This window comes from Tachypleus tridentatus, chromosome 8 (assembly GCF_004210375.1).
Source record: "Tachypleus tridentatus isolate NWPU-2018 chromosome 8, ASM421037v1, whole genome shotgun sequence".
In the NCBI taxonomy this organism is placed as follows: Eukaryota; Metazoa; Arthropoda; class Merostomata; order Xiphosura; family Limulidae; genus Tachypleus; species Tachypleus tridentatus.
Genome location: NC_134832.1, coordinates 78,719,196 through 78,745,453, shown reverse-complemented (window position 1 = coordinate 78,745,453; position 26,258 = coordinate 78,719,196). Strand labels below are relative to the sequence as shown.

At 34.9% G+C, this 26,258-nt stretch overlaps 1 protein-coding gene across 1 annotated transcript; it reads left to right on the top strand.

The window, feature by feature from the left end:
- The first annotated feature begins 22,998 nt into the window (after nt 1–22,998).
- On the top strand, nt 22,999–25,942 carry LOC143224186 (uncharacterized). The gene is made up of 2 exons (XM_076452620.1): nt 22,999–23,097; nt 23,712–25,942. The coding sequence occupies exon 2, from the start codon at nt 23,936–23,938 to the stop codon at nt 24,353–24,355; it is 420 nt and encodes a 139-aa protein (XP_076308735.1). The 5' UTR covers nt 22,999–23,097; nt 23,712–23,935; the 3' UTR covers nt 24,356–25,942.
- Nucleotides 25,943–26,258: the final 316 nt, after the last annotated feature.

Genomic DNA, 26,258 nt, shown 5'->3' with positions numbered 1-26,258 from the left:
CCGTTAACTGTTTACCGGCTTGTAATAATAATAATATGTCAACTACACTGTCATAATGTGACAGAAAGAAGCAAAAACATTTCTCTTCATTTTCTTAACACAAAAATTGCAGTTATTGGTGAGAAGGAAAAGTGAGTTGTCGCCAATACTTGTATTCACCACTTTTCACTGAGTTATAATTATACCCACATCAGCAATCCCAGACAGGCAGATAGGTATAAGAATTCATAATAGTTTTAAGAAAACTTGCTCTTAAAATGTCTTCATCAATGCAGATTGAATATTGATGAGTAAAGATGGACTAGAGCAGCTAGATGATGCCTCTGTGTTTAGAAAGCAAAAAGCAACATTACTTACTTTACCAAATAATGAAATGACAGTCATAATACAATTTCTAAATTTTTAACACATTTGGTTGAATTCAATAGTTTTATAAATATAGGCAGAATAAAGTAGCTTATATAATATATAATACCGAGGCGAATGTAAATGATGTTGTTGGTATTACATCTTATTACTTTTGTTATAAAATTCACTATATAACGCGCCGTACACCTACGTTCTACTGCAGTATCTAGAAACTCAAAATTTTATCCATTATGGAGAAGAAATGCCTAACCTAAAATATATCTACATTTCTTATAAGAGTTATTATATATTAAGCAAACTCAATCGTCAGTGTGCTTGTTATTAAAACCTTAAAAGCGAAGTAAGTCATAATAAACAAGCTAGAATAATTCGTCACGATGTTTTACAAACAGTTTTACATAAAAGAGATATGGCACTATGATAAAAGATAACCATGTCAAGTAATACTACCATATCCTGAAGGGTAACATGCTGTTGTTTACTTAGGAAACAGCACGTGCGTAACATTTTAAGCTGCTGTATTTTTGAGTTTAGAATTTTTACATAGAGCTGCATAGCAGTCCATAATTTTTAACGTATAGACCAGAAGGAAGATAACTAATCAACAGCATCCATCGCCAAAATCTGATCTACTCTTGTCTGATCGAATGTGGAATTTGATCATTTTTATTGTGCGCCCACGACCCCAAAGTGCAAGGCGTTTACTGGGGACAACAGGCCGTGAACCACGCTAACCACTAAGTCACACCCGTTCCATTACATTATAAAAGAAATTGTTTTTCTTATTACTAAAAAGGTGCTGTTTCTGTAATAAAACTGGTAACTTAAACTAGGTTTCATTAACAGCATAACTAAAACTTGCGAAAAGAGAGGCTTAAAATACTCTTGATATAATAACAACATTCAGTAGGAAGTGAGTAACATGTACACGATTTTTGATTTATTGAAAGTTCAAAACCCGTACTCAAGAGTCTAGAACTCGGTGATTAATGGTATTTGTTGATCGATTAATCAACTGACCCATTTATTGATTAGCACACTTAGCACATACCCCCTGCAACTCCTAATGTTTGTTGATTCACATTGATTTAGTTGAGTTTTTAACAGGTCCCCAACGAGCCAGTGGGAGAAATTTTTGTTAAAAAAACAAAAACTACCCAGTCCAGCTTTTCTTAATTTGATCTTATATTTTAGACGTTTTTATTGGCTAAAAAGAAGGCATACTTCACACTGTTTTAGAGTTTGATCCACGAAAAGCGGTTTAAAGTAATAAGGGAACTAAAATCTTTAATCGCATTACGAGCTTAAGGGCCAAAAACAAGAAGCGTAGAAGTTGCCAAATAACAGGACCTATTTATAGCCAACTTATTAGATGTTGTATAGCAAGCCAAGTACAATACCATGCCTGTAGCTACTTGTAAAGTGTTTCTGTCTGCTTATCCTACTGCTGACTATCGTAATGCTTCGACTTTCCTTACTGAATCGTAGGTGAAATAGTTCATATCTCAGTTGAAAGTTAAATATAAAAAGGTGATAGAAGGAGCACAAAATATTGGCAGTTGCTTAATTAATGATGTGGAGAATGTAGTTTGTTTAATGATATATACAGAATTTACTACCAGCTTGTAGACCTTAGTACTAGCTACTAGAGACTTGAAGGTACTGTATTTCACTATAAAATGTATCAAATACAAAAGAAAACTTGTCTTCGAGTGGTATAGAAACGATACATACAAAATCAGCTTCTTTGTGAGTTTCAAAATTCAGGTTACTTTTAGTTCTCAACAAGCTGAAGTGTAAAAACACCCCTTGGCTCCTGAGAGACCTGTAAACAAAGTAATTTGAGAATCACTCTTTGTTTCATATCATAGACCTCTTTGAAAGGTCATTTTCGTATTTTAAAGTACATGTGTTTTTGTCTAATATTTACTATCATCAATAAGAATATTAATGTTTTATTTAACATATATTACGATATTTTTAACTAGAAATAATTAGGTAGCTAGCTAATTAATTTGTTTGTTTATAGTTCCGTGCAAACGTGTTAAGACAAAATAATATTTTGTCATTCTTTCCATTAAATGAGACTATATCTTACATGCCATTACAGAAAGTAAATTTCAATACTATAGTAATACTTCACTGATCCATGTTGACAACTGAATGATCCAGGATGACAATGCTTATCATTCTTTAAAATTTCCATATACTTGTACCAAGGGCATATCATAAGGGTTCTGCTTGAATGAACATACCGACCAAATTTACGGTCTGAAATAACTGTCATGGTACCGCATGCAGTGTCTTAACTATATAGAAAGAAGTTAGCAAAGAGCTAACATATGGTTCCGGTATATGCTAGAAGAAATAAACTTCATAGCACTTTACAAATAAACCTTGATAAAAACAGTGGTTAACACTATATATTAAGTTTTGTTGTCATGCTACGGTCCTCAAAACCTTGAGAATTGTCCCTAGAGCAGAAAGTTTTCTCCAAGAAATTGCTGCAAACTTGAAATTCTCCCTATACACTGTCAAGTACCATACATCCTAGATTGTGAGACCTAGACAGGTAAACTTGAAAATAGGAAAGGGCCAGGTAGAATACCTAAGCTCAATGATACTGATGTTAAGTACCTTCATTTATGGAACCTTCAGGACAGAAGAAAACTGCCATTGATCTCAGTCGACCATGTACCAATTGACAGAAAAGCGTCCAGATCTACAGTATCAAAAATACTCAACGACAATTGAATACTTGGTCGCTAGTCAATCAAAAAACCTAAACATCGATCTTTAAGTATTGTCAGAAGAATTTAATTTGCTAATTAAAAACTGGACTGATGATGATTGGTGTGTGTGTCTTCTTATAGCAAATCCACATCATGCTATTTGCTGAGTCCACCGAGGGGAATCAAACCCCTGATTTTAGTGTTGTAAATTCGTAGACTAACTGCTGTACCTAAGGGAGTTATAGTCGGATGAGTCCAAGTTTGAAATATTTGTTTCAAAACGTAGGTTATTCGTTCGGCGGAAGAAAGGTAGATGATACTTATCTCAATGCATAACACCTACCATAAATCATAGGGGAGGCAGTGTGATGGTTTGGGGGTGTTTTTATGATTAGACGACAGGGGATACGTGAAAAATAGATTTAATAATGGACAAGTGCAACTGCCAGCAGGTATTAATAGGTCATGGTATATCTTGTGGTATACGTATAATTATAAAATTCATTCGATCTATGCACAAATTATTTAGCTAAGAAAAAAGCTGCTAGAGCCATTCAAATGATACCGTAACCTGCCACAGAGCCCCGATCTCAATCCAATTGAACAAATCTCGGATTTAATATATCAAAAACACGACAAATCAAGAGTTACTTCCAAAGAAACTTTATGGGAATGTATAAGAGACATTTGGAGTAAAATCCCAAAGTACACTTTGATTTAATATTTTGCAGTAATATCTAAAACACTGCCTGCAGTTATAAACATAAAAGGGGGACACACAAAATATTAACTGTTTGCTGAACTTAAGCAACTGAGTTTCTGTTGTACTAAATATGAAGATTAATAAAATCGTGATGTTAAACTTGTGATTCACTTTCTGTTGTTCTATGATAATGACTTGAAATCTAATTTTAAACTTTGTCCTAAATCTTGTGCATATATGTAGTTTTAATAAGATAAACAAAAAAATCACATTCAATATAGACTTGAGTCAGTAAGAGATTTTGTAGTCGCCTACCGAACTCGCTAAGCCTATTTGATTTAGTGACAATTTTATGTTATTTTTGATAAACATGAAAAAAATTATGTACAGAAAAACTACAATTGAATAAAACCATAGTATACACTGAAATGTAAAAATACGTCAATTTTAAACAGAGCCAAATATGAACAATATATCTTTGTAATGCCTTAAACAATCTCTAGTCACACAACTTTTTGTTTCATACATATATGTTTATATATGTTCCTCCGTCTAGGTAAATTACTTGTGTCTGATGGTGAAAACTGTTTCAAAATATTGTACATTTGTTATTGTGTAAACTTCAAAAACAATTTCCTTCTTACCCATTCAACCTGTCTCTAATATGCGTAAGTTACCCTTATATGAAAATATCTAATGTCTTCCCATCGAACAAAATTTCTGTAGCTTTCAAAAAATATAATTTAAATACAAATGCTTCCGCCATGCACAAACAAATGGAAGTGGTTTGTTTTGATTTTCGCTTAAAGCTACGCAAAAGCTATATGCGTTAACCATCCATTATTTAGCAGTGAAACACGACTCTTGGGCTACTCTTTTACCAACGAATTGTGAGATTGACTATAACATTATAACGCCTCCACGGCTGAAAGGGTGAGTATGTTTGTTGGGACAGTGATTCGAACCCGTGACTCTCATATAACGAGTTGAGTACTCTAACCATATGGTCATGTAAACGAATGTAAACGAAAGGAAAATATATAGAATCTGTGAAATAACATAAACATGAGTGTGCTCTAGTCGTTATGTTGAGGTTATATAAACCTGTAAAATGAGTATACTGTAGTCGTTATGTTAAGGTTATAAACCTATGTAATGAGTGTGATCTGGTCGTTATGTTAAGGGTATGTAAACTTATATAATGACTGTGCTCTAGTCGTTATGTTAAGGTTATATAAACCTGTATAATGAGTGTACTCTGGTCGTTATGTTAAGGTTATATAAATCTATATAATGAGTGTGCTCTAGTCGTTATGTTGAAGTTATATAAACCTGTATAATGAGTGTGATCTAGTCGTTATGTTGAGGTTATATAAACCTGTATAATGAGTGTACTCTAGTCGTTATGTTAAGGTTATATAAACCTATATAATAAGTGTATTCCAGTCGTTATGTTAAGGTTATATAATTTTATATAATGAGTGTACTCTAGTCGTTATGTTAAGGTTATCCAAATCCATATAATAAGTGTACTCCAGTCGTTATGTTAAGGTTATATAAATCTATATAATGAGTGTGTTCTAGTCGTTATGTTAAGGTTATATAAACCTATATAATAAGTGTATTCCAGTCGTTATGTTAAGGTTATATAATTTTATATAATGAGTGTACTCTAGTCGTTATGTTAAGGTTATGCAAATCCATATAATAAGTGTACTCCAGTCGTTATGTTAAGGTTATATAAATCTATATAATGAGTGTGTTCTAGTCATCATGTTGAGATTATATAAACCTATATGATGAGTGTACTCCAGTCGTTGTTTGTTTGTTTTGAATTTCGCACAAAGCTACTCGAGGGCTATCTGTGCTAGCCGTCCCTAATTTAGCAGTGTAAGACTAGAGAGAAGGCAGCTAGTTATCACCACCTACCGCTAACTCTTGGGCTACTTTTACATTGCTAAATTAGGGACGGCTAGCACAGATGGTCCTCAAGTAGCTTTCACGAAATTCCAAAACAAAACCACTTTGTTCGGTTAAATAATCCTTGAGTACTCCACTCTTAATCTGCCTCCTACACTTCTGCTCTATATAGTCGTTGTAACTTGATAATAATATCATGGCATTGGCCTACATAATAATACAGTTTGATTCATAAATTATTAAATGCAATGATGGTGGCATTGAGTGGCATACAACTATCTTGATTACAGTATATTGTTCGAAACTATTGTCACTCACAGTTGCTATTTTTAAATTATATTTTCCGACACCTATCGTCGGCCACAGATACTCATACTATAGTATGGTATGATAGCCTGGCTATTTGATTTTTCGAAAACATAAGCTAAACAACAGACCAGCTCTGCTCTATCCCCCCCCTCACGATTATCGAAACCCGCTTTTTTGCGTTGTAAGCGTTTCGACTTACGGGTGACGAGGATTCGAACCCGAGATCTCGGATTACAAGTCGAGTGCCACAACCGCCTGGTCATGCAGGCCCGTGGATGGCAGGAATAATCCATATAATCCAAATGGCCACAGTGCAGAAGAAAGGAAATTTTCGCTTGTAAGTGTAACACTTTTGTAAGTCTTGGTTTGTAAGTGTAAAACGTGTGAAATAATATTTGCCTTCACTATGAAGTTAATATCCGAAGATGGATGCAATATTCGTGTTAGGCAGAATATGTCACTTTTTAAACATTATCTTGTGTAAATTAAGCAATTTCTAAAACAAATAGCATTAGCTCATCCAAAACATTTAATGAAAAACAACTTGACTTTTATTTGGAATTTAACATCTAAAGCTTTGTGGGTTGAATGTACCTTATTTGTTGATCAAATAATTATATTATTCAAGCAAATTTTCCATCTTTTGACATTTCACCTGCGCCTAATACGTGTGTTTGATTTTGCTTAGTTTGAAAAAGCGATGTTCTTATATATATATGTGTGTGTGTATTTAAAGTGTATTTTGTTAATGCCCATCTTTATTATGTATTTTTTGAGTGTATTTAATAAACATTTTATATAAATGTTAATTTTAATGAATAACTTACTTTGAACAAAATATGAAAATTACGACATGGGTAAACTAAAAGTTATGAAGGATTGTACAAATGTTGTGTTTCAGTATAGATACATTAGTATAATATATTATGAAAACAACTACAAATAATACATTTTTTACTTTACTGATAGTCATTAAAACCTAAAAGTATTTCACATTTTCTTTCTCGGAAAGTAATATTATTTTTCCTCTTATTGTTTGTCTAAGCTTTCTAGGATGACTTTAATAGATATTCAGTTTGGTATCAAGTCTCCTATAAGTCATATTATAGCTCTCTGATATCGTTACTTGCAAAACGGGGTACATTACTTTCTTAAAATGCGATCATTTCTGTGTAAACTAGTGAACAGATTGGCAGGCTAGTTTTGTTACTTAACCACTCTAACTTTATAAGAGCCATACTCAGAAGAGAGTGACACGAATCCTCCTCTAACGTAATCGATGGACTGCAGCAGACAATCAGTCGCTAAGCTTTCCCTCAACTTAAGTCTTCCGATTTGTCTGAACGATCCAGTCAATAGAAGGTGTCACGAGGATTACTACTCGAGGTCGATATGTATGCGTGTTTCATGTAGAAAATGTGATCGCGTGACTCCGGACCGGTCCGCTACCGACATCGATAATAATCGAATATTAGTGTCACGTGTTTGTTTTGAATTTCGCGCAAAGCTACACGAGGGCTACCTGCACTAGCTGTCCCTAATTTTGCTGTGTAAGACTAGAAGGAAGGCAGCTAGTTATCACCACCCACCGCCAACTTTTGGGCTACTCTTTTACCAACGAATAGTGGGATTGATCGTAACATTATAACGCCCCCTTGGCTGTAAGGGCGAGCGTGTTTGGTGCGACGGGGATTAGTGTCGCATGAATGTTCACATCCGAGTATGCCTTTGATGCAAAGTAAACGGAGTCTTCTTGAAATTTGAGGAATAAGTACAGAAAATTAAAAAGATAATATTTCAGAGTTATAGACGTTTATAACACGCTCTTATTGAAACGTTCTTTATATGCATTTGCAAACTAAACTTTGTTGCAATTTTTGCGACCATATAAGTAAATGCACGGCATTGTTTCACGCTTGGGTTCACATTTCAGCTTCTCTTACCGTTATCCAAGCTAATCCTCATTCTGAGTACAGCAGTATTCACAAATCTATGAACTACAAATCCTTATATAGTAAACAGGCAAATGAAGATACAGACTAATAAGTTATCATGATCCCTAATGTGCTTTCGATAATTAGTAGTTAATCAGAAACATTTAATTAAAAAACAAAAATAGTCTGCCTTTTACCTGGAGTATAATTTCCTCAGATCTCTGTGCTCAGTGTTCTTCGTTTTTGAATTGAAGGTTACTTGAACTTCTTGCTGTTTGTTTGTATTTTCACACCCACACTTTTATGTTTATTAAAGTATACCCATGTCAAATTACCACAGTAATAATAAAACACATGTCTCGTTGATGATTAATATTTTGAAAACAATACCGCATTGAAAGAGTTTGAACACTTTAATCTTTTATCTATTGGTCACGGATTATTCTAAATGTTAATATAAATAGTAATAATTTGTTTGAATCAATTTACCTACATAACAATAACAACAATTTCCAGAATGTCTACCACACATTAAGATCGTAAGGATTCTGATAAGAAAAAAAAAACTGCTCAAATAGACTAATTAAAAAATAAAGAGTTTAACAGGTAAGGTGGTTACAATAGATTAAACTTATTAAGGTTTACTTTATTTTGTCAACGTTTCTAGCTTTCATAGTGCCACGGCCCGGTATGGCCAGGTGGTTAAGATGCGCGACCCATCATCTGAAGGTTGCGGGCTCGAATCCCCATCACACCAATCATTCTGACCCTTTCAGCCGTGGAAGCGTTATAATGCAATGATCAATCCCACTATTCGTTGGTAAAAGAGTAGCCAAAGAATTCGTGGTGGGTGGTGATGACTAGCTGCCTTCTATATAGACATACACTGCTAAGATTTTGCGCGAAATTGAAAAACAAACAATTCATAGTGCCCTAATGCCGTTGATAAAATCTTCTGTATTTAAGAATACAAATTCTAACGCTAATAATATAATAGGATAGGTGAAACGGCTCACTTTAAGTCCAAAGTGTTATTTGTTTATGAATGTAGTACGGAAAATTGTGCTGAAACTGTCACTTAGGAATGAGAGAGAAGAAACCCAGAACATATGATGGCTCACTAGAAACACCCTGAAGGCTTATTTCGAGTTCTGGCTAGCTCAAAATAATCACTACACATTATGGTGTGCTCAGAACTTAGGAATCAAAGTTTATCTTCTTTTGTGTAGTTGAATAGAATTACAGTTTGTGGTTATTACGTTCCAACCGTAGCTTCTTTCTAACAAGTACCTTAGTGCTTCAACGTAATGTTCAGTGCATCTTGAATGTTTGTAGAGGTCTTTCTTTCTTATAATCACCTTCCTGTTTTTCAGTAATTTAAAATATATGGATTCATTTATTGTGAATATTTTTTTTTACCAATTTGTTTTCTTTCTGCGACGCTAGTTTCTAACTATAGTAATATAAACACAATTTGATGAGTTTATATATGAATATTCATTAATTTGAAGTGTAAACCAGAAGAATTGTAGCTATGGTCAACTGTCAACTCTTTTCAGATAGAATAGTGAAATTTGACTAATTCTCTCATAATGTAACCACAGTCTCAAAGAGAGGTGCTGAGTATCTTATTTATTTTTAACTATAACAAGACTGGAACCATGGAACTTCAGGTCCACAATATGGCACACTAACTATTGTGGTCCATGATTATCATTCATTTCATTATATTGTAACCGTTATACTTTATATTTGTACATGTTTTTAATACATTCAGACACAATGTGATACAGGTCTTAAGTGAAAATGTTGTCTAAAGCATAATATTTTAAAGTTAATTTCACTGACTGTTTAGGCGACTTTAGAGTAAGAAGCCTTTGCTTTACATTTTTAACATAGTAACTGATTATTTGAGCTACACAACCGAGTAAGAATTCTCGCAAGAAATATATTCATAATTAATTATCTTTTGCAGGTGATTGAACAAGAACGCTGGTAAAATAAATGTTTCTAATTAATTATTTACATCAGATAACTAAAGAAGGATTCTCACGAGATAAATGTTTTGTAATTAATCACTCTTGTCTATTAACTGAAATAGGACCCCCACTAAATAAATGTTTGTTATTAATTATTTGAGTCAGATGACTGAACAAAACTCTGACAATACAAATATATCGTAATTAAATTCAGGTGTCAATTAATTGAAATCAAAAACCTTGACGAAATAGCTGTTTTTAATTGGGGGGCCTGAAAATATAAATGTTTTGTAACGAATGGTTCGCGCAGGTAAGCGAACAAAAATTCTGAAAAGATACATATTTGGAAACTGCCGATTCGTTTGTTTGTTTTTGAAAGCATGCTCGCCCTTTCAGCAGTGGGGGCGTTATAATTTGACGGTCAATCTCACTCTTCGTTGGTTAAAGAATAGCCCAAAGGTTGCGGTGGGTGGCGATGACTAGCTGCCTTCCCTCTAGACTTACACTGCTAAATTAGGGACGGCTAGCGAAGATAGCCCTAGCTTAGCTTTGCGTAAAATTCAAAACAAGCCAAACCAAGCTAAATCAGTTTCTGTTAAACTACTAGCATAGCATTACACATGATAATAAGACTAATAATAAATTAACTACCTTTTTTTTATATACTATAATGAAAGTTTCCTGTTACATAGAAAGAGTATATAATAGCACCTCTGCTGACGAAGTCTGACTCAAGACCAGAAGATGTCGTCGCGCCATCTAAGTTACTACATAAAAAGTCTTAAATGAAATGCAATTATACACAATTTATAGTTTTAAACCGTAATTTGAAAATCTCTAAAAAATATATCATTTACGATTATCATTGAAAATTGCGCATATTGTCGAGAACATAAAATAACTTAAGTTTAACCTGCTAGAACATTCTGAGCTTGAGGAAAATGGAAGTGTAAACTGTTAAAAATCAACGGTATAACTGCGTGGTAATTTGGTTGGACTTTCAACTAAATCCTTGACATTCCTTCTCTTTCTTAAAAAAAATGTTTCTCAATGCTTAGTATTCTGCAGTTATTTAGCAAATTAATATACAAATTAATAAAATTGTTCCACAGTATCTCAGCGGTAAATCAGACAGCTTATAAAGCGAGAATTCAGGATTCGCTCCCTGCAGTGAAAATAACCCAGGCAGCGTATATTGATATAAAATATTCTTGAAAGCAGTCGTTCCACGATTATTACGTACTTAAACCTCTTTAAACAATCAAGAATAGCGCAAAATTTCCTCCAGCAGTTCTCAGATGAACTATCTAATGCTAAATATATATTTTTTCTTAAATGACTTTATAATATTAGGCCCGGCAGGGCTAGGTTGGTTAAGGCGTTCGACTCCTAATCTGAAAATCGTTGGTTCAAATCCCCATCGCACCAAATATGCTCGCCTTTTTAGGCGTGGAAGCGTTATAACGTGACGGTCAATTCGTGGGTAAAAGTATTTGTGTGTTTTTCTTATAGCAATGCCACATCGGGCTATCTGCTCAGCCCACCGAAGGGAATCGAAACCCTGATTTTAGAGTTGTAAATCCGGAGACATACCGCTGTACTAGCGGGGGGCCGTTGGTAAAAGAGTAGCCGAAGAGTTAGCGGTGGGTGGAGATGGCTAGCTGCCTTCCCTCTAGCCTTACACTACTAAATTAGGGATGGCTTTGCGAGAAATTCAAAAACAAACAAACTATATTATTTTATTTAAAGATTACCAAAGGTATTTTATTAAATTGATAACGATAAAATAAACTATATTCGGTTTAATAAAAATTTCAAATTAATTAGATACAGAAAGTGTGTTATCTTGACTGTGTGTTCCAAACACTTTCATGTTCCATACTTGAGTTTTATACACGTAAGGGCAGATTAGAAAATATATGAGCTACATATGTTTGCAATACGAGAAAGAAAAAGAAACTCGAATCTTGTTAACTTGAGCTAGAGTACATATAATGTTTATATTAAAGTTTTTTTTTCATTTTTTTATGAGTGTAACCTGAACAATTACGAATTCACTAACGAGTAAGCCACCTAGGAAAAACATTAGGAGGTAGGTACACAAATATATATATATATATATTTAATATTTATATTAACCGGTACAGTTATTGCTCAAGTTGTCTGGAACTATCTTAAGAACATGGACATATTTTCATTAGATTTTTTTTTAGCTTTTAACATTTATCTATTTATTTACATAATACTTCGTTTTTTTATTGAATAATTTACAATTTTGTAAGAGTTTATCCCTTTATTTGTTGACAACAACACTAGCAATTCAACATTGTTCTCTCTCATCAAATACTGTTTATATTACGTTTTTGCTGCTAACTAGAAAACGAAAATATGGATAATTGATGTGCTATAGGACGTAGGGTAAGAAACTAATATAAAAAGGTAGAAACTGCTATATAACATAATAAAGTTTGATTTGTGACATAGTATTGAAAAAAAGGCTTAACTAATTAATCTAACCATGTAAGGTGGATCAGTTAAGTAGTACGTTAAAATATTTATCTATTTTGTATGAAACAATTGGGACAACTACTTAACGTAAGAAGTAAAATTAACTATTGTATATGCATAAGCGAGTTCAACTGTTTGATATGAGAGAGTACAGTGAAATGGGTTTCGTTCATTTGTTATAAAGCACCACAAGCCCATAACCACTGAGTCACCGGGCGGGATGGTTAAATAGGAAACTGGAGTAATCTACTTAAAACAGGAATGATTAGAATGTGCTTAATATAGGAAATTAAAGTTCACTGCTTATTGCCAGGGAATTGCTTGAAGTTAAGCACAAAGCTACACAATGGATTATTTGTTCTCTGCACATAAGGCTATCGAAACACGGTTTCTAGCGTTATGAGTCTGCATACACCCTCCTGTGCCACGTGGAGGGGGGATAAAGTGAATAAATCGGATATTTACTATGATATATTTTGGTTAATTGCATGAAAACGTGGGATTAATGTTCACGTCAGAAAATACAATTACTTGTTTTATACAAAAATTAGAGCTAGCTCTTAATGTCAAAATATAAAACTAACTGTTTAGTAACCTCTTAACACACGGCCTGGCATGGCCAAGCACGTAAGGCGTGCGACTGGTAATCGAGGGTCGCGGGTTCGCGCCCGCGTCGCGCTAAACATGCTCGCCCTCCCAGCCGTGGGGGTGTATAATGTGACGGTCAATCCCACTATTCGTTGGTAAAAGAATAGCCCAAGAGTTGGCGGTGATGACTAGCTGCCTTCCCTCTAGTCTTACACTGCTAAATTAGGGACAGCTAGCACAGATAGCCCTCGAGTAGCCTTGTGCGAAATTCCAAAACAAACAAACAAATCTTAACACACGAAGATTCTACCAGCAAATTATTTTTAATTTAATAAATTACATTGTACTTTAGCAGCTAAGGAAAAGCGGTTAATAGCAGTTAATGTGTTCAGAGTAAAATGAAGTTTCACAATAAAAAGTATAACAATTACTAATATAAGAACAATGTTGTTTATAACACAAGCGGGCACTCAGATAAACGTTTCAGAATTCAACAGATTCTGTCTTCAGTGTCTGAAGTAAAGTAAAAGAATCACATAATGATAAAGAACAATATGAACGTAATAATGAAGAGAATTTATTAACGTTTAGAAGTAATCAAAACAAAACAAAATAAATCTCGATATCCAATTTTTAACAGAGTGCCAAACCTAGTCATTAACCGCGAAGTTTCTTCAGCTTAAACTCGCTGATAGAAACTTCAAAACCCATTAGCATATCGTACTTGTCAAAATCACTTTCTTCATGATGAACTTAGATGGAAACACCGACACCGATGTCATTTCTCATTTAACCTTTCACCTCTAACTTCACATCCTGGCTGGACTTTAACCACTTTATGAATCTTATCAACCGAAGTAATGGGAAGAAAACTGCTAGACCCGGATATATACAGAATGTTAAACCGAAGAAACTTTCTAGCAACATAACTCACAGAAATATCTCCCCTTACCAAATAATATATAACTGCAACTAGATCACTTTAAGTGACAACCAGAAAAGTGCATTGTGAAACCAAATTTGGGACTATTTCTTTTTCGCTTGAAATATCGTTCACTTACCTGCCCATTATTCACATCTGGTGTGCTTATACACGTATAGGAACTGTAAAGCCTCCTACATTGATGAAACCAAACGTCACCTTTTAAGGAGCATGTGAACACATGCTAAAAAAACAAGTATCTAAAAAAAACTGAAAGAAAGGTTGCAACTTGTCTTAGTTCCACTATCTATCAACACAATACAGAAACAGGACATCAGATTTCTTTCTCCAACCTTAAAATTCTCTAAACAACCAAACATGATACTAAACTTCAAATAGAAGATTCATCTTTACAACCCTAAGTTGATTTCAGGTTAAGTATTAAATCCAAATCCTTTATACAAGACGTTTTGTTCCGTCTTTGGCTTGTATATATTTATATAGATACTGTAAAACCTCCAACATTAGCAAAAACAAACGCTATCTACTAACAAAAGACAATAAAAATATGAGAATTTCATGAAAACAGACTAAAATTGAGTAATCCCTGTGTTCCCTCTATACACTAACATAGTGAAGAGAAAGGATTTGATGGCCCATCAAATGTTATTATCCTTTGCAAAACCAATAATGATCTAGAATTACGGATTAAAGAAACCCTCAACATCAAACAAGTTTCACAAACACTAAGCAACACACAGTTTTTCTTTAAATTGCGGATTTTCTATTATGTACAGTATTTTGTTTGTTACTAGTTATATTTTAGCGTTGTTGTAGTTTTGATAAAATTACTGTTATTATAGCTGTGTATTTCATTATTTACTTAGGAATGGTGTAATTCTTTTATTTTGCTTTAGATACTAAAGAATGTCAGTTTACTTAGAGCGAAGTCACATCGGGCTATCTGCTGAGTCCTCCAAGATACTGAAGATGGGATCTGTTGAATCCAGAAACGTTTATCTATGTGTTCCCTTGTGTTATAAATAAACAATGCCGTTTGTGTTAAGCATCGTTATCCTTTTTATTTAAAAAGTGGTTATTATAGAAGTATAGTTACAATTTTATTTTACAATATCCTGATTTAAAACAGTGTTTAGATACCTACAGAGCTCTCTCACAACATCAACGGACTGATAACCATTGATCTGTTACTTGTAAAATATATCTCACAGAGATACAAAATAGTAATTCACTATTAATCACTGATTTATTAGTTACAGAATCTCTCTCACATAGATGTGATATAAATATGCAACAGCAGGTGACTGTTAACCAGTGATCTATCATGTAAGTTTCAACTAAAAGTGAGTGTTTTCTTTTATTCTTTTCCTATGTACATTGTTTTCTTTTAATCATTTAACAAGCATACAGTGCTCACGGGATACTCAAGTAATTTAGAAATACTTTTGGACCTTAGTCTTCTGCTTAAAACATGGCATTACCTTAATTAATTGCTCTGAAATGGCTGACAGATAATGTACCTACTTGAATACATGTAATACAGCATTCTTCCGAGGCTGTCACGCAACTTACTGAAGGTTCCATCTTCAGACAGTAAGTGGTGATGTGCTTTACGTAAATAATTCTTGTCCCGGAAACATTGTCATTACTCATCGACTGTCTTTCTTTTCACGTGACATAATAAGAGACTACAACAATAACCTACAAGCTCACGGGAAAGACTAGATCCATTTACAGCGTTACTCGTTGGAAAACGTTCTCTAGGGAAAAAGAAACTTATAACGTTCTCCCCTACACCATTTCTGTGGTAAATAGACTCGAATCACGAAACATTAGATTCACAGTTTGAGAACGCTTACCATTAGATTTCCCCAACGACCCTTGATGTAAATTAAACAACACTCTTAGTTATGTCTCCAATGCTTAAAGTATTCGTGTTACGAACTGAATGATATTTTAAAATTATGGTTAAGTTTGTTTGTTTTGAATTTTCACGCAAAGCTACTCAAGGGCTATTTGCGCTAGCCGTCCCTAATTTAGCAGTGTAAGACTAGAAAAAAGGCAGCTAGTCATCATCACACACCGCCAACTCTTGGGCTACTCTTTTACCAATAAATAGTGGGATTGACTGCACATAATAACGCCCCCATGGCTGAAAGGGCGAGCATGTTTGGTGCGACGAGGATTCGAACCCGCAACTTTCAGATTACGAGTCGAACTCCTTAACCCACCTGGCCATCATGGTCAAGTAGTTTTTTTGTTTGTTATGAAGCACAAAGCTATCTATACCCTAACCACTATGTGTATTGAAATCAAGTTTTTAGAGGTAGAAATTCATAGACATACCACTGTGTCACTGAAGTGGTTATTTGCAAGTAATAATTACCAAACATCATGAAAAGTTGGTTCATATAATCAGTTACCTCACTCTAAATAAAAGTTGTTCATTTCGACTACCAGGGCATAGTCACGTCTATTTTCTGCTTTAGAGATATCATGGTCGCTGTCAAATTGACTTCTAAAATGTATCAATAAGCAAGATGACTATCATTTTGTAGTCGTGGATATGAAATTGACTATTACATAGTAACGATGATCTATTACTTATCAGTTTGACTGACTCTTAGTCAATTTAAGAAATTAGTCAGTTTGACTACTTCCCAGTCAAAATGACCATGTCCCAGTCTGTTTGACCACTTCCCAGTCAATATGACCATATCCCAGTCTGTTTGACTACTTCCCAGTCACCTTGACTACTTCATAGCAACACTGCTATGCTAGTCTTAAGGACTACTTGGTGGTCAGGAAGAACAACACCATAGTCTGCATTAACTAATGAATTGACACTCTTGATGTCTCTTATAGCATTAAGGTGCAGTTCAAGCAGATGACTGCATACATGCATTTTGTTCCATAAATACAACAATTAAAACGTGAACAGGGCTAAACTTTGCAAAAATTTATTTATTTATTTACTTTGGGGGGAGGGGAATAAATTTCTTTCACATAAAATAAATCCTACCTAAATAAATCTTATTTATCGACCACTACTATTTCTTCACTGTTTTATTTGACAATTATATTTTTATATTGTTGTGTGCGTCTGTCGGAATATTCGAATATGAAATCCAATAATCAATACATTTATTATTACAATCCACAACGATCTAAGTTATGACTGAAATAATCTTTCCCCACGTGGTTAACACTCGCACTGACACTACACGTCCGGGAAATGCATCCGATTCGTATAGTGGTTCGAAGCGCAAATCGAGTACAAGTGGAAAGCAGCTACATCAGGTGCGAGCGAGACTATCTCTTTCCAGTGGGGTGTACCAGGTCGAGTTTATCTGAAGGCCGGAGTTCCTTGTAGAAGGAGGGCTGTAGGTGTTATTTATGTAGAGAGGTTGATCATTCCTCAAGGTGGTCAAGGGGGGATTTAGGAGCTCATATACAACAATACATACACAGGGGGGAGTGAAGACGGCACGGTCCACTCCTTAGCAGCAGCCGAAGGTAGGGATGACACTATAAACCCAAAGGGGACGGGGGGGAGAGAAATCACACAGCAATATTTTATCGCACATTGGAGAATTACATATGACGTTTATAGAATTTATAATGACCGAAACTTGTACTGACATTGCACAATTGCCATACAACCGCATAGATGACGGAAAGAAGAAATCCCGGTAAATATTAATCGTTTATGTCTTATTTTCCTATACTATGTTTCAATAAAACAATATATAAGAATACGAATGTTTAACTTTCTAGATTAGCTGAAGTGAATCCATCCGTATGTTTTTGTACAACTCGTTATGTGTAAACAAAGATGGTTGCCCGTTACATTGTGTAGGTCTGTACTACTGTAGTCTAGTTGTAGTAGAGTAGGATTATTTATATTTAGGTAATGCTTTGAAGCAAGTATAAAATCGAAAACATTCCCCAGTCTTGACATCACAAATGCAAATATTTGGTATCCTGAATGCACATCCTGTAGTAGAATCAAAAGCCCGCAATGATCCATGTTGCTGCTCTGTTACATTTAGCGCCAACTACACCGCTGCTAAAAAGATTTGTTACAGCCACCGCTACACAGATGAAAGTTGTATATTCATTAAAAGGGACCTCGTCTGTTATTATTTTATAGATCTTTGATAATGAAAGATAACATACGATAATACGTAAATAATAAATCCTTATTTTTAATAAATCAGCAGAGATACAAATGCTAAAGCGTACACACTTTATGCGACGTGTGTATTATGGCGGGATCCAATGAGACAGCCAACAATGGAGTTACAAATGGGGTTGGAAAGACAAATCATTTGAAAACAGCGAAAAAGTGAAACATATATTGTGTTTAATGTGTGTTTCTTTAATTTAATATTACAAACTATCTAAAAATATCTTTAGGTACAAAATGTATTTACATTTTTAAACTATATACTTTGAAATCGAATGGTGCGAGATAGGAGCCAGCGCCAGGCCGTAAACTATGACTAGAAGGCCTGTGATCCTGCAAAATATTCCCCCAACCTCCTCTCCCTTCTTTGCTTCCAGGAAACTTTCTCAGACTTCGGGTCCCTCCCATAATCCATACCACATCCATACCGGTGAGAGAAATGTAGAATTCTGGGGATATTGCATTGAGTCATGAGCAACCGAGTGGTGTAGTTAAAATAATAAAAATTGTATACCCTTACGAAAATCAGGGAATACTATGAATCACGCACCAGCATGCGTATGCGTCTGCAGAGATTTCCTTGTGTTCACTCTATAGTCCACAATTTCTTTCAGATTTCTGTCCAATTTGGTGAATATGTTAGTTAGGCTGAGGTCTGGTCAATGAATATTTTTGACCACCCCAGGGGTTGTGGCAAGAATTTGCATTTTGAAGTACGTTTTCATTCGCTAGATTGAGGGCAAGTCCGAGGCTACACCGTCGTTTCGCGGGCGACCGACATTTGCTAGTTGTTATTGTTGAAATTTATCATTAAATTTGTTAAATAAATGATACATTTTACGTTCCAGAATGAAAACCTGTGACATTTGGATGCATGTCTTGCATGATATTTATTAATAGATACTGTGAAGTTTGGTAAACTTTGGAGTTAAACATGGCAGAACAGTCAGACACGTTTTCAATATTTTCCCTTGCGTTAAATGTAATTATAAGGTTAGGCATTTTAGCAAGCTTCTTTCACATTTTTCTTTGGTTCATGAGCATGACCCTGGATTTGTTGTTCCATGTGGGGTTAATGGATGTGAAAGACCATTCAAAAGCATCAGATGTTTGAAAAGACATACAAATAAAAAGCATGGATGGTTTGCTACTACCAGTATGCATGATAATGAAGCTGGTGGTGAATGTGCCGAGTACTTTATGGAACAGAGGTATAAAAACACTGACAGTGATGAGGCAGTTGATGGTAATAAGGAGATGGTTGTCATAGACAAGCGAAGAACCTTAGCTAAAACAATTCTGCAGCTGCGTGAAAATGAAAATATTACTTGCAAAACTACAAGTAATTTTTTAAAATTTGTCCTTTTCTATTATGGCTTCCAAAGATGAACATTTATTCCAAACCATAAAAAGAACATTGATCAGTGAGGGGGTTCCTAGAAATAGTATAGTTGCAGTGATGGAAGCTTGCAAGAAAGAAAGACTTGACTTTCATTCCATGATTGAAAATTTCACTGACCACAATAATTTCCAGTCTTACATTGAAGATAATTTGTCATTTGTAAAACCTGTTGTGTATGACCTGGGAATTGCTGGTGATGGAAAACATCACACAATGCAGTATATTTCTTTATTAGATACTCTGAAGTGTTTGCTTAAACATAATAATATTTTTAGCCAGGTTGTTTATCCTCGCCAGTCAGCTGATGATTGTCTTAGAGATGTCGTTGATGGTGAACATTTCAAAAACCATCCATTCTGGCAAGAAACTCCCCTTGCCCTTCAAATCATTCTCTATTTCGATGAGTGTACAGCTGTGAACCAGGCTGTAATACGAGCTCCTGATTACAAATATGCTGCTTTCTACTATCAGTTAGGCAATTTTGAACCTGCTTTGAGATCTCAGCTTCATTGTATATTGTTATCAATCTTGGTGAAGAGCCAAAATGTAAAAAAATATGGGCTAAATACAGTGATGAGACCTTTGATTGAAGAACTATCTGTTCTTGAAAACATCGGTATTGACATTGTCAAACCAGAGGGAATATTCAAATTCAGAGGTGCACCTCTTGTTGTTGTTGCAGATAATTTAAGAAGCCATGCTATTGGAGGGTTTCTTGAATCATTTTCTGCTCTCAGATCATGTAGATTCTGCATGCTAACTCGGGATAATTTAAGAAAGTTGACTGATATTTCAAAATGTCCAGAGAGATCTATTGCATCCTATAATTACCAAGTTGCAAGGGTCGAAACTGAACCGACTTTGTCAAGTACATATGGGGTTAAAAAAAGATTGCCCCTGATCGTTTTGCAGCAATTTCATGTAGCAAATGCTCTACCACCTGATATATTACATGACCTCTTTGAATCTGGCTTGGTGTCGGAAATTTTAGTTTTACTCATAGATCAGTATGTCTTGTCTGGATACTTCAGCCTTCAGTACCTTGCAGGCAGAGTGAAGGAGTTCCAATACAAAGGAACTGCTAAAATCAATAGGCCTGACCTTGTTATTTTGAGAGGGTCTGTACACATTAACAAAAAGCTGTGAAAGTTTGGTGTCTCTGAAGGTTATTTCCATTACTGGTGGGTGATGCAGTGCCAGAAGGCAACAACAAATGGGAAGTTCTGTTGGCTCTGCTGGATATGATAGAATTGATAATGTGTCCATCAATGTCATATGCAAGCATTGAATTCTCAAATGATGTGATACAACAGTTCCATTCTATTTATGAAAAAGAATTTCCAAATAGAACTCTCAAGCCAAAGGGACATTTTACTTTGCATTACCCAGAGATGACCTGCAGATTTGGTCCACTGAGGAATGTGTGGACCATGAGATTTGAGGCCAAACATAGTTTTTTTGTTGATGTTGCAAGACGTGCCAAAAACAGGAAGAATCTAGCCAAAACAATGGCAATGAAACACCAGTATAAATTGTTCAGATTTGGAAAGCAATGGATTTCTTGGAATAGATGCCTTTGACCTGACTAATCCTGTCAGATTGCCTGTGAATTCACTCGGAGAAGAGTGAAACTTTGTCAGTGCATTTGTTGGGGAAGGCGATTTTGTCACTAAAGCATCAGGTTGTACAGTCAACTACCTCACATGCAACACAGGGACAATGGTTGTCAGTAGCTACGAATTCGGCAGTCTTCAATTTTCTTCAGTGATCTGTTGCTTTGTTCTTTGGGGAAAACCTTTTTTGTATTGTCAAAGATACCAAACTGTTGATTATCACAGGCATTTTCATGCTCGCATTGTAGAGCCAATGAGAAGCTATGAACTCTTGAGCATTCCAGATCTTTATGATCATTACCCATTGCCTTGTTATGTAAACAAAGGTGAAAATATGATCATCCTACATCACTACATTCGTGGCGACTGAATGATGACAAACTTTAAACAGAACTCGGTAATCAGTGGTAAATTTTAGCCCATTTTATTTAACTTGGTGTGTATCTTCCAGTGACAAATTTCATCAAAGATTTGACATATTTTATGTGAATTTGTTTCTGTCTTTTTGTGACAAATTTCAACAAAATTTTCAAACAGAGAGAACTTGTGTCATATTAATATGTATTATGCATATTTTCACCAAAATCACCACTATCATCACCATCTATTGAGGTCAGACTACTTATATTTGTTTTCATTTTTTAAAGACTACTATTTTTAGGGAAAAATCCAAATTACTCATTTAGCTGATTTATACCAGTCCTGCTGATGTTAAATTTATGGAAATTTAATATATCTTTTTAGTGTTTTGTAGTTGTTCTTCAGTGACAACTTTTCTGCATGTGTTTACGTATAAGTCATTTTTGATCAGTACCATACTTTTAGATTCCAGAGAGATGGTTTTATCCTTCCACATTACCTACAATGAAACAAAAATTGTGGTGTCAGTGGATGACCTGGGATTGTTGCCCAGTAAGATTTCTGACAACCTAAATCTGAATATAGATGCTACCAACTTGTCAGCTCAAGTGTACATGGAAGACTGGCAGGACTGGGTGAATGTTCAATGGTCTGACCACGAGCAAAGTTGCGCGTTTCTCTGGTTTTTGATGCTGGGGCCTCTGACGGAGAGATAGCTGTTGTGAATCGTTTGTAAGAATGCGCAATCTATTTAAATTTGAGTGATTATAATCATTTATGTAGTCATTGGAAATCACTCTGCGAAAACTTTGTTCCGAAGAAAAGAAGTAAAATTGTTCAATATACATTATTCAACATAGCACAATTATTGTTGTTGTTGTTTTATTACAAATTTAGACCCGTTAAAAATGTATTGTTGACCAGAATCCACCGAACCCTGAAGTGCCTTCAAGCAAGCAGAGTGAATCTTCACCCGGTCCCAGTACTGACCAAATTCAGTCCATATCATCATGGTAGGATATGTTCTAATGAATGTCAAATAGATCTTTCAATTTGTTGGAGAAATAGTTTCATCTTTCACTTGAGACAATTAGGCCTTAGTTGGTATTTCATTGCAATCAGTCAACCCCAATTTGTAAGTGTTTTGAACTATTTGATATTTTCTTTGGTCAGCATCTTAGCATTCACGCCTTGGTCAGTACCCTTTAAGCTGAAAAGTTTGTCAAGTCTGCCTAGATCTAATGCTTTGCTGTTGTTGCAAGGGAAGCCTATTGAGAAAGAAGGTCGCTTTCATTTACTGAATGCAGTCTACACTGAGGTTTCCAACTATACCTTGTAAGTGTTGTGCAGTGAATACCATGTGTACCATTTCTGATTACAAGCTTGTAATTATATCTCTTGTTCAAATGTCTTCATCTGCACCTGATAGCCTGCCCAACCTATTTTCTAGATCCCACTTCAAGGCAGTATGACCAAGTAGTGGATGAAATATTTAAGCGCTACCCTCAGCTGTCAGATGCTCCAAATCTAACACCCCAAGGTGTTCGTGTAAGTACTATCCACATGTGCATTATGTTATGTTTGTTGTGAAATATATTTTCATCACAAATATATTCTTTTATCTATACATTTGACTTTATGAGCCCAAAAGCCAATAAGCCCAATAAAACATTTGTCCCAAAGTGCATAACAGGAATGATCATATCACCACTTGTAATGGTGTAAATGTATTCTGCAAGAAATATATTCATTAGTTACAAAATAAATTAAATGGCATTTTTGTGTTGCATAATATTAGTGAAGAAACAAGTGAAAATTTTGTGGGAAGTTATATTGTTTAAAATACACACAAGTACATATATCTATACCAAGGAGGTATCTACTATTATGATACTTTGAAATACTTGTTTTGTTTGTATACGATGTAACGTGACTCAACTAACGAAGCTCAACTAATTTGACACTAAAGAGAATACATTGTCAAGATGAACTCGTACAACTGATTTATTAACCAGTATGTGTATGAGTTTCAGTTTCTCAGATTAAACCTGAAAATGCCAAAAGTGGTTTAAAAGAAATGCTGTTTAAAATAATTATAGTTATACCAGGGTAGTTTTGTTATTTATTCTCAATAGAACTAATTATGTCGATTCTAATTGCAGGAGCTGTGAAGGATGAGGCTTCGTCAGAAATTCCAAAATAATAGAAAGCGGAAGGATTCATCATTGCCTATAGTCCAAGAAAGAAAGAAAAAGACGAAAACTGCAACAGATGAAACCCATCTCCAAACCACATCTCAGAACAGAGGCTATATGGATTAAAGCAATACTTGTGTGAAAAGCCAGTTGGAGAGGATGAAACTTCCACCGAAAAACACAAGGAATGGATGAAAACTCGTCTGCATTGCAGAAAAAAGGGTGATCTTTGTAAAGTGGACTTGCTTATGGACAAAAATTTGCATGATCGTAGGAAACTGGCCATTGACAACACTCCTGTCAATGAACTCATAGAGCATTATCCTTTCCTTGTGGCATCACCAGCACAGCTATTGAATGAACTTAAGCGGCTAGAAAATGATGCAGAAAAAGGAGTGTCCAACTTTCTCTCTCAATATAAGGACTCAGTAAATTCTCACCTGCAGGACAGAAACATATCACCAGAAAATAAACCATTGCTAGCATTTCTTATGAAACAGTCCTCATACATGCCTGATGTTAAATCTAGTATTGCCATTCTTAGTATCCCTTTTCTTCTAAAAGAAAGTGAAAGGATCATGGTAGGTACTGAAGTTTGGAGAACCTGCTGAGAGTGGTATATACATTCAATGTGGTTCAATTTCTCAGTTTTGTTATCAGGAATTCAAAGTATATGTTGATGGCTTTGATATTTGTGCCACTGAAGATTTTGTGAAAGCATTCACTATGTATGTAGGAAGTTTTTATATCTTCAACTTTGCATTTCAAACAAAACTCAAGAAAACTTTCAACTTTGAAAGAGTTGTTCTGAAGCTCTATGATGAGTCCAGGAAAATTACCAAATCTGAAAAGATGCAGACAGATGTGTTCTTCAGTTGCTTGATCTCTTGAATGTCGAAAACATAGCAGCGGGAAATCTGTCAAAACGTCCAAAGGTAAAGGAAGAGGAAAGTGTTCAAAGCCATAAGGTTATATTCGATCTGGTAATAGTAACTTGTCATGTGTAGTTGATCCAGAGTGAATTTTCAAAAACCAAGTGTAAAGTTCAGTTGTTTATTTTCAAATTGTTGTTGCATTATGAATTTTATTTTGGTACATGTATATTGATGTACACTTGTGTTCAGTTTGGAATAAAAATGGTGCTGCTAAAATGCATTTTATATTTTTCAGGATGGTGGCAGGTTACTGGGACTTAGGTTGAATCATCAGATGGCTGCGGGGTTGACTGCTCAGTGATGGTTCTGCTGACCACAAGTGACTGAAGATGGTCTCTTTGCAGAGGTGGTCCTGACCGGGCCAACATGACTTATCTTCCATGGTCGTTGGATAGTCATAATGACAACCGCTCCTTGGACGAATAGGGTCACACTGACTATGTCATGACTACTCTGTAGTTGTTTGCAGGTAGGCAATGAGACTATTGTCAGATAGTCAGCATTGGTCAGAATGACTACCTAACGAAAATCATAACGACTATCATAGAGCAGTCAAATTTATTACCTGCCAGGTATCCCTGCCACCATCACCTGACTATTTTCCGACTACACAATAGTAAAAATGACTAATATTTAACAGTCATATTAGGTAGTCATCGATTTTAGCGACTACTTGGAGAGTCTTTTTTGGCGCTGCTTGACTACCTGATTTACTATTCAAAAGTCGTCGCCTTGACTAGTTCTTATTTTGAGTGCTTACTTAGTTGTATACGTATACAAAGTACAAACTGCGTCATGTTCTTAGTTGTGTTGCTCAATTACATATATATATACAAAAAGAAGCTAGTTCATATCGTCAGCTATCTCATTTAGTTATACATATAAAAAACAGTATCTTCATCATATCGTTAGCTATCTCATTTAGTTATACATATAAAAAACAGTATCTTCATCATATCGTTAGCTATCTCACTTAATTAGACAGATATGAGGTAGGAGCTGCGTTATATCACCAGTTCTGCTACTCATTTATGCATATACAAAACTGGTAGCTGATATCATGTAAGTAATTCATCGTAATTTTAGACTGGTGTTGTTATGTATGATGTTACTAGTTATTTTAAGCTGGTTACTGATATTGTATAGGACGTTTATAGTTATTATACATGAATTACTAAGTGTTATGAAAGGTGGCGGTAATTATGTTTAACTGGTTACCCAGTATTAAGAACGGTGTCAGTTGCTTATTGTTTTTATACTACTATATTTTGACACATTGTAAGTGCTGTTTCTTTGTTTTTAAAATATAATTAGAATAAAGAGGAGTTAACCCCAAAATGAATACTTTTGGTTATTGAAACGTAATTTTTCCTTTCAAACTAATATCTTTTAAGCTTTCATTTGTGGAACGATTGAACATTGCTTTAAAATTTAACCGATTCGAAATAACTCTTAATAAAAAACACTAAACTCAAATTTAAAATTTAATTAGAATTTGCAGTATTACACACACATATGAATACATGTAATTATTATAGCTCTTATTCTTTTTAACATACATTTCTAATAAGATGTCTTG

Bases quoted from the DNA above. Each gene is read 5' to 3' on its own strand.
- LOC143224186 (XM_076452620.1), top strand. From the start codon at position 23,936: ATGAAAACTCGTCTGCATTGCAGAAAAAAGGGTGATCTTTGTAAAGTG.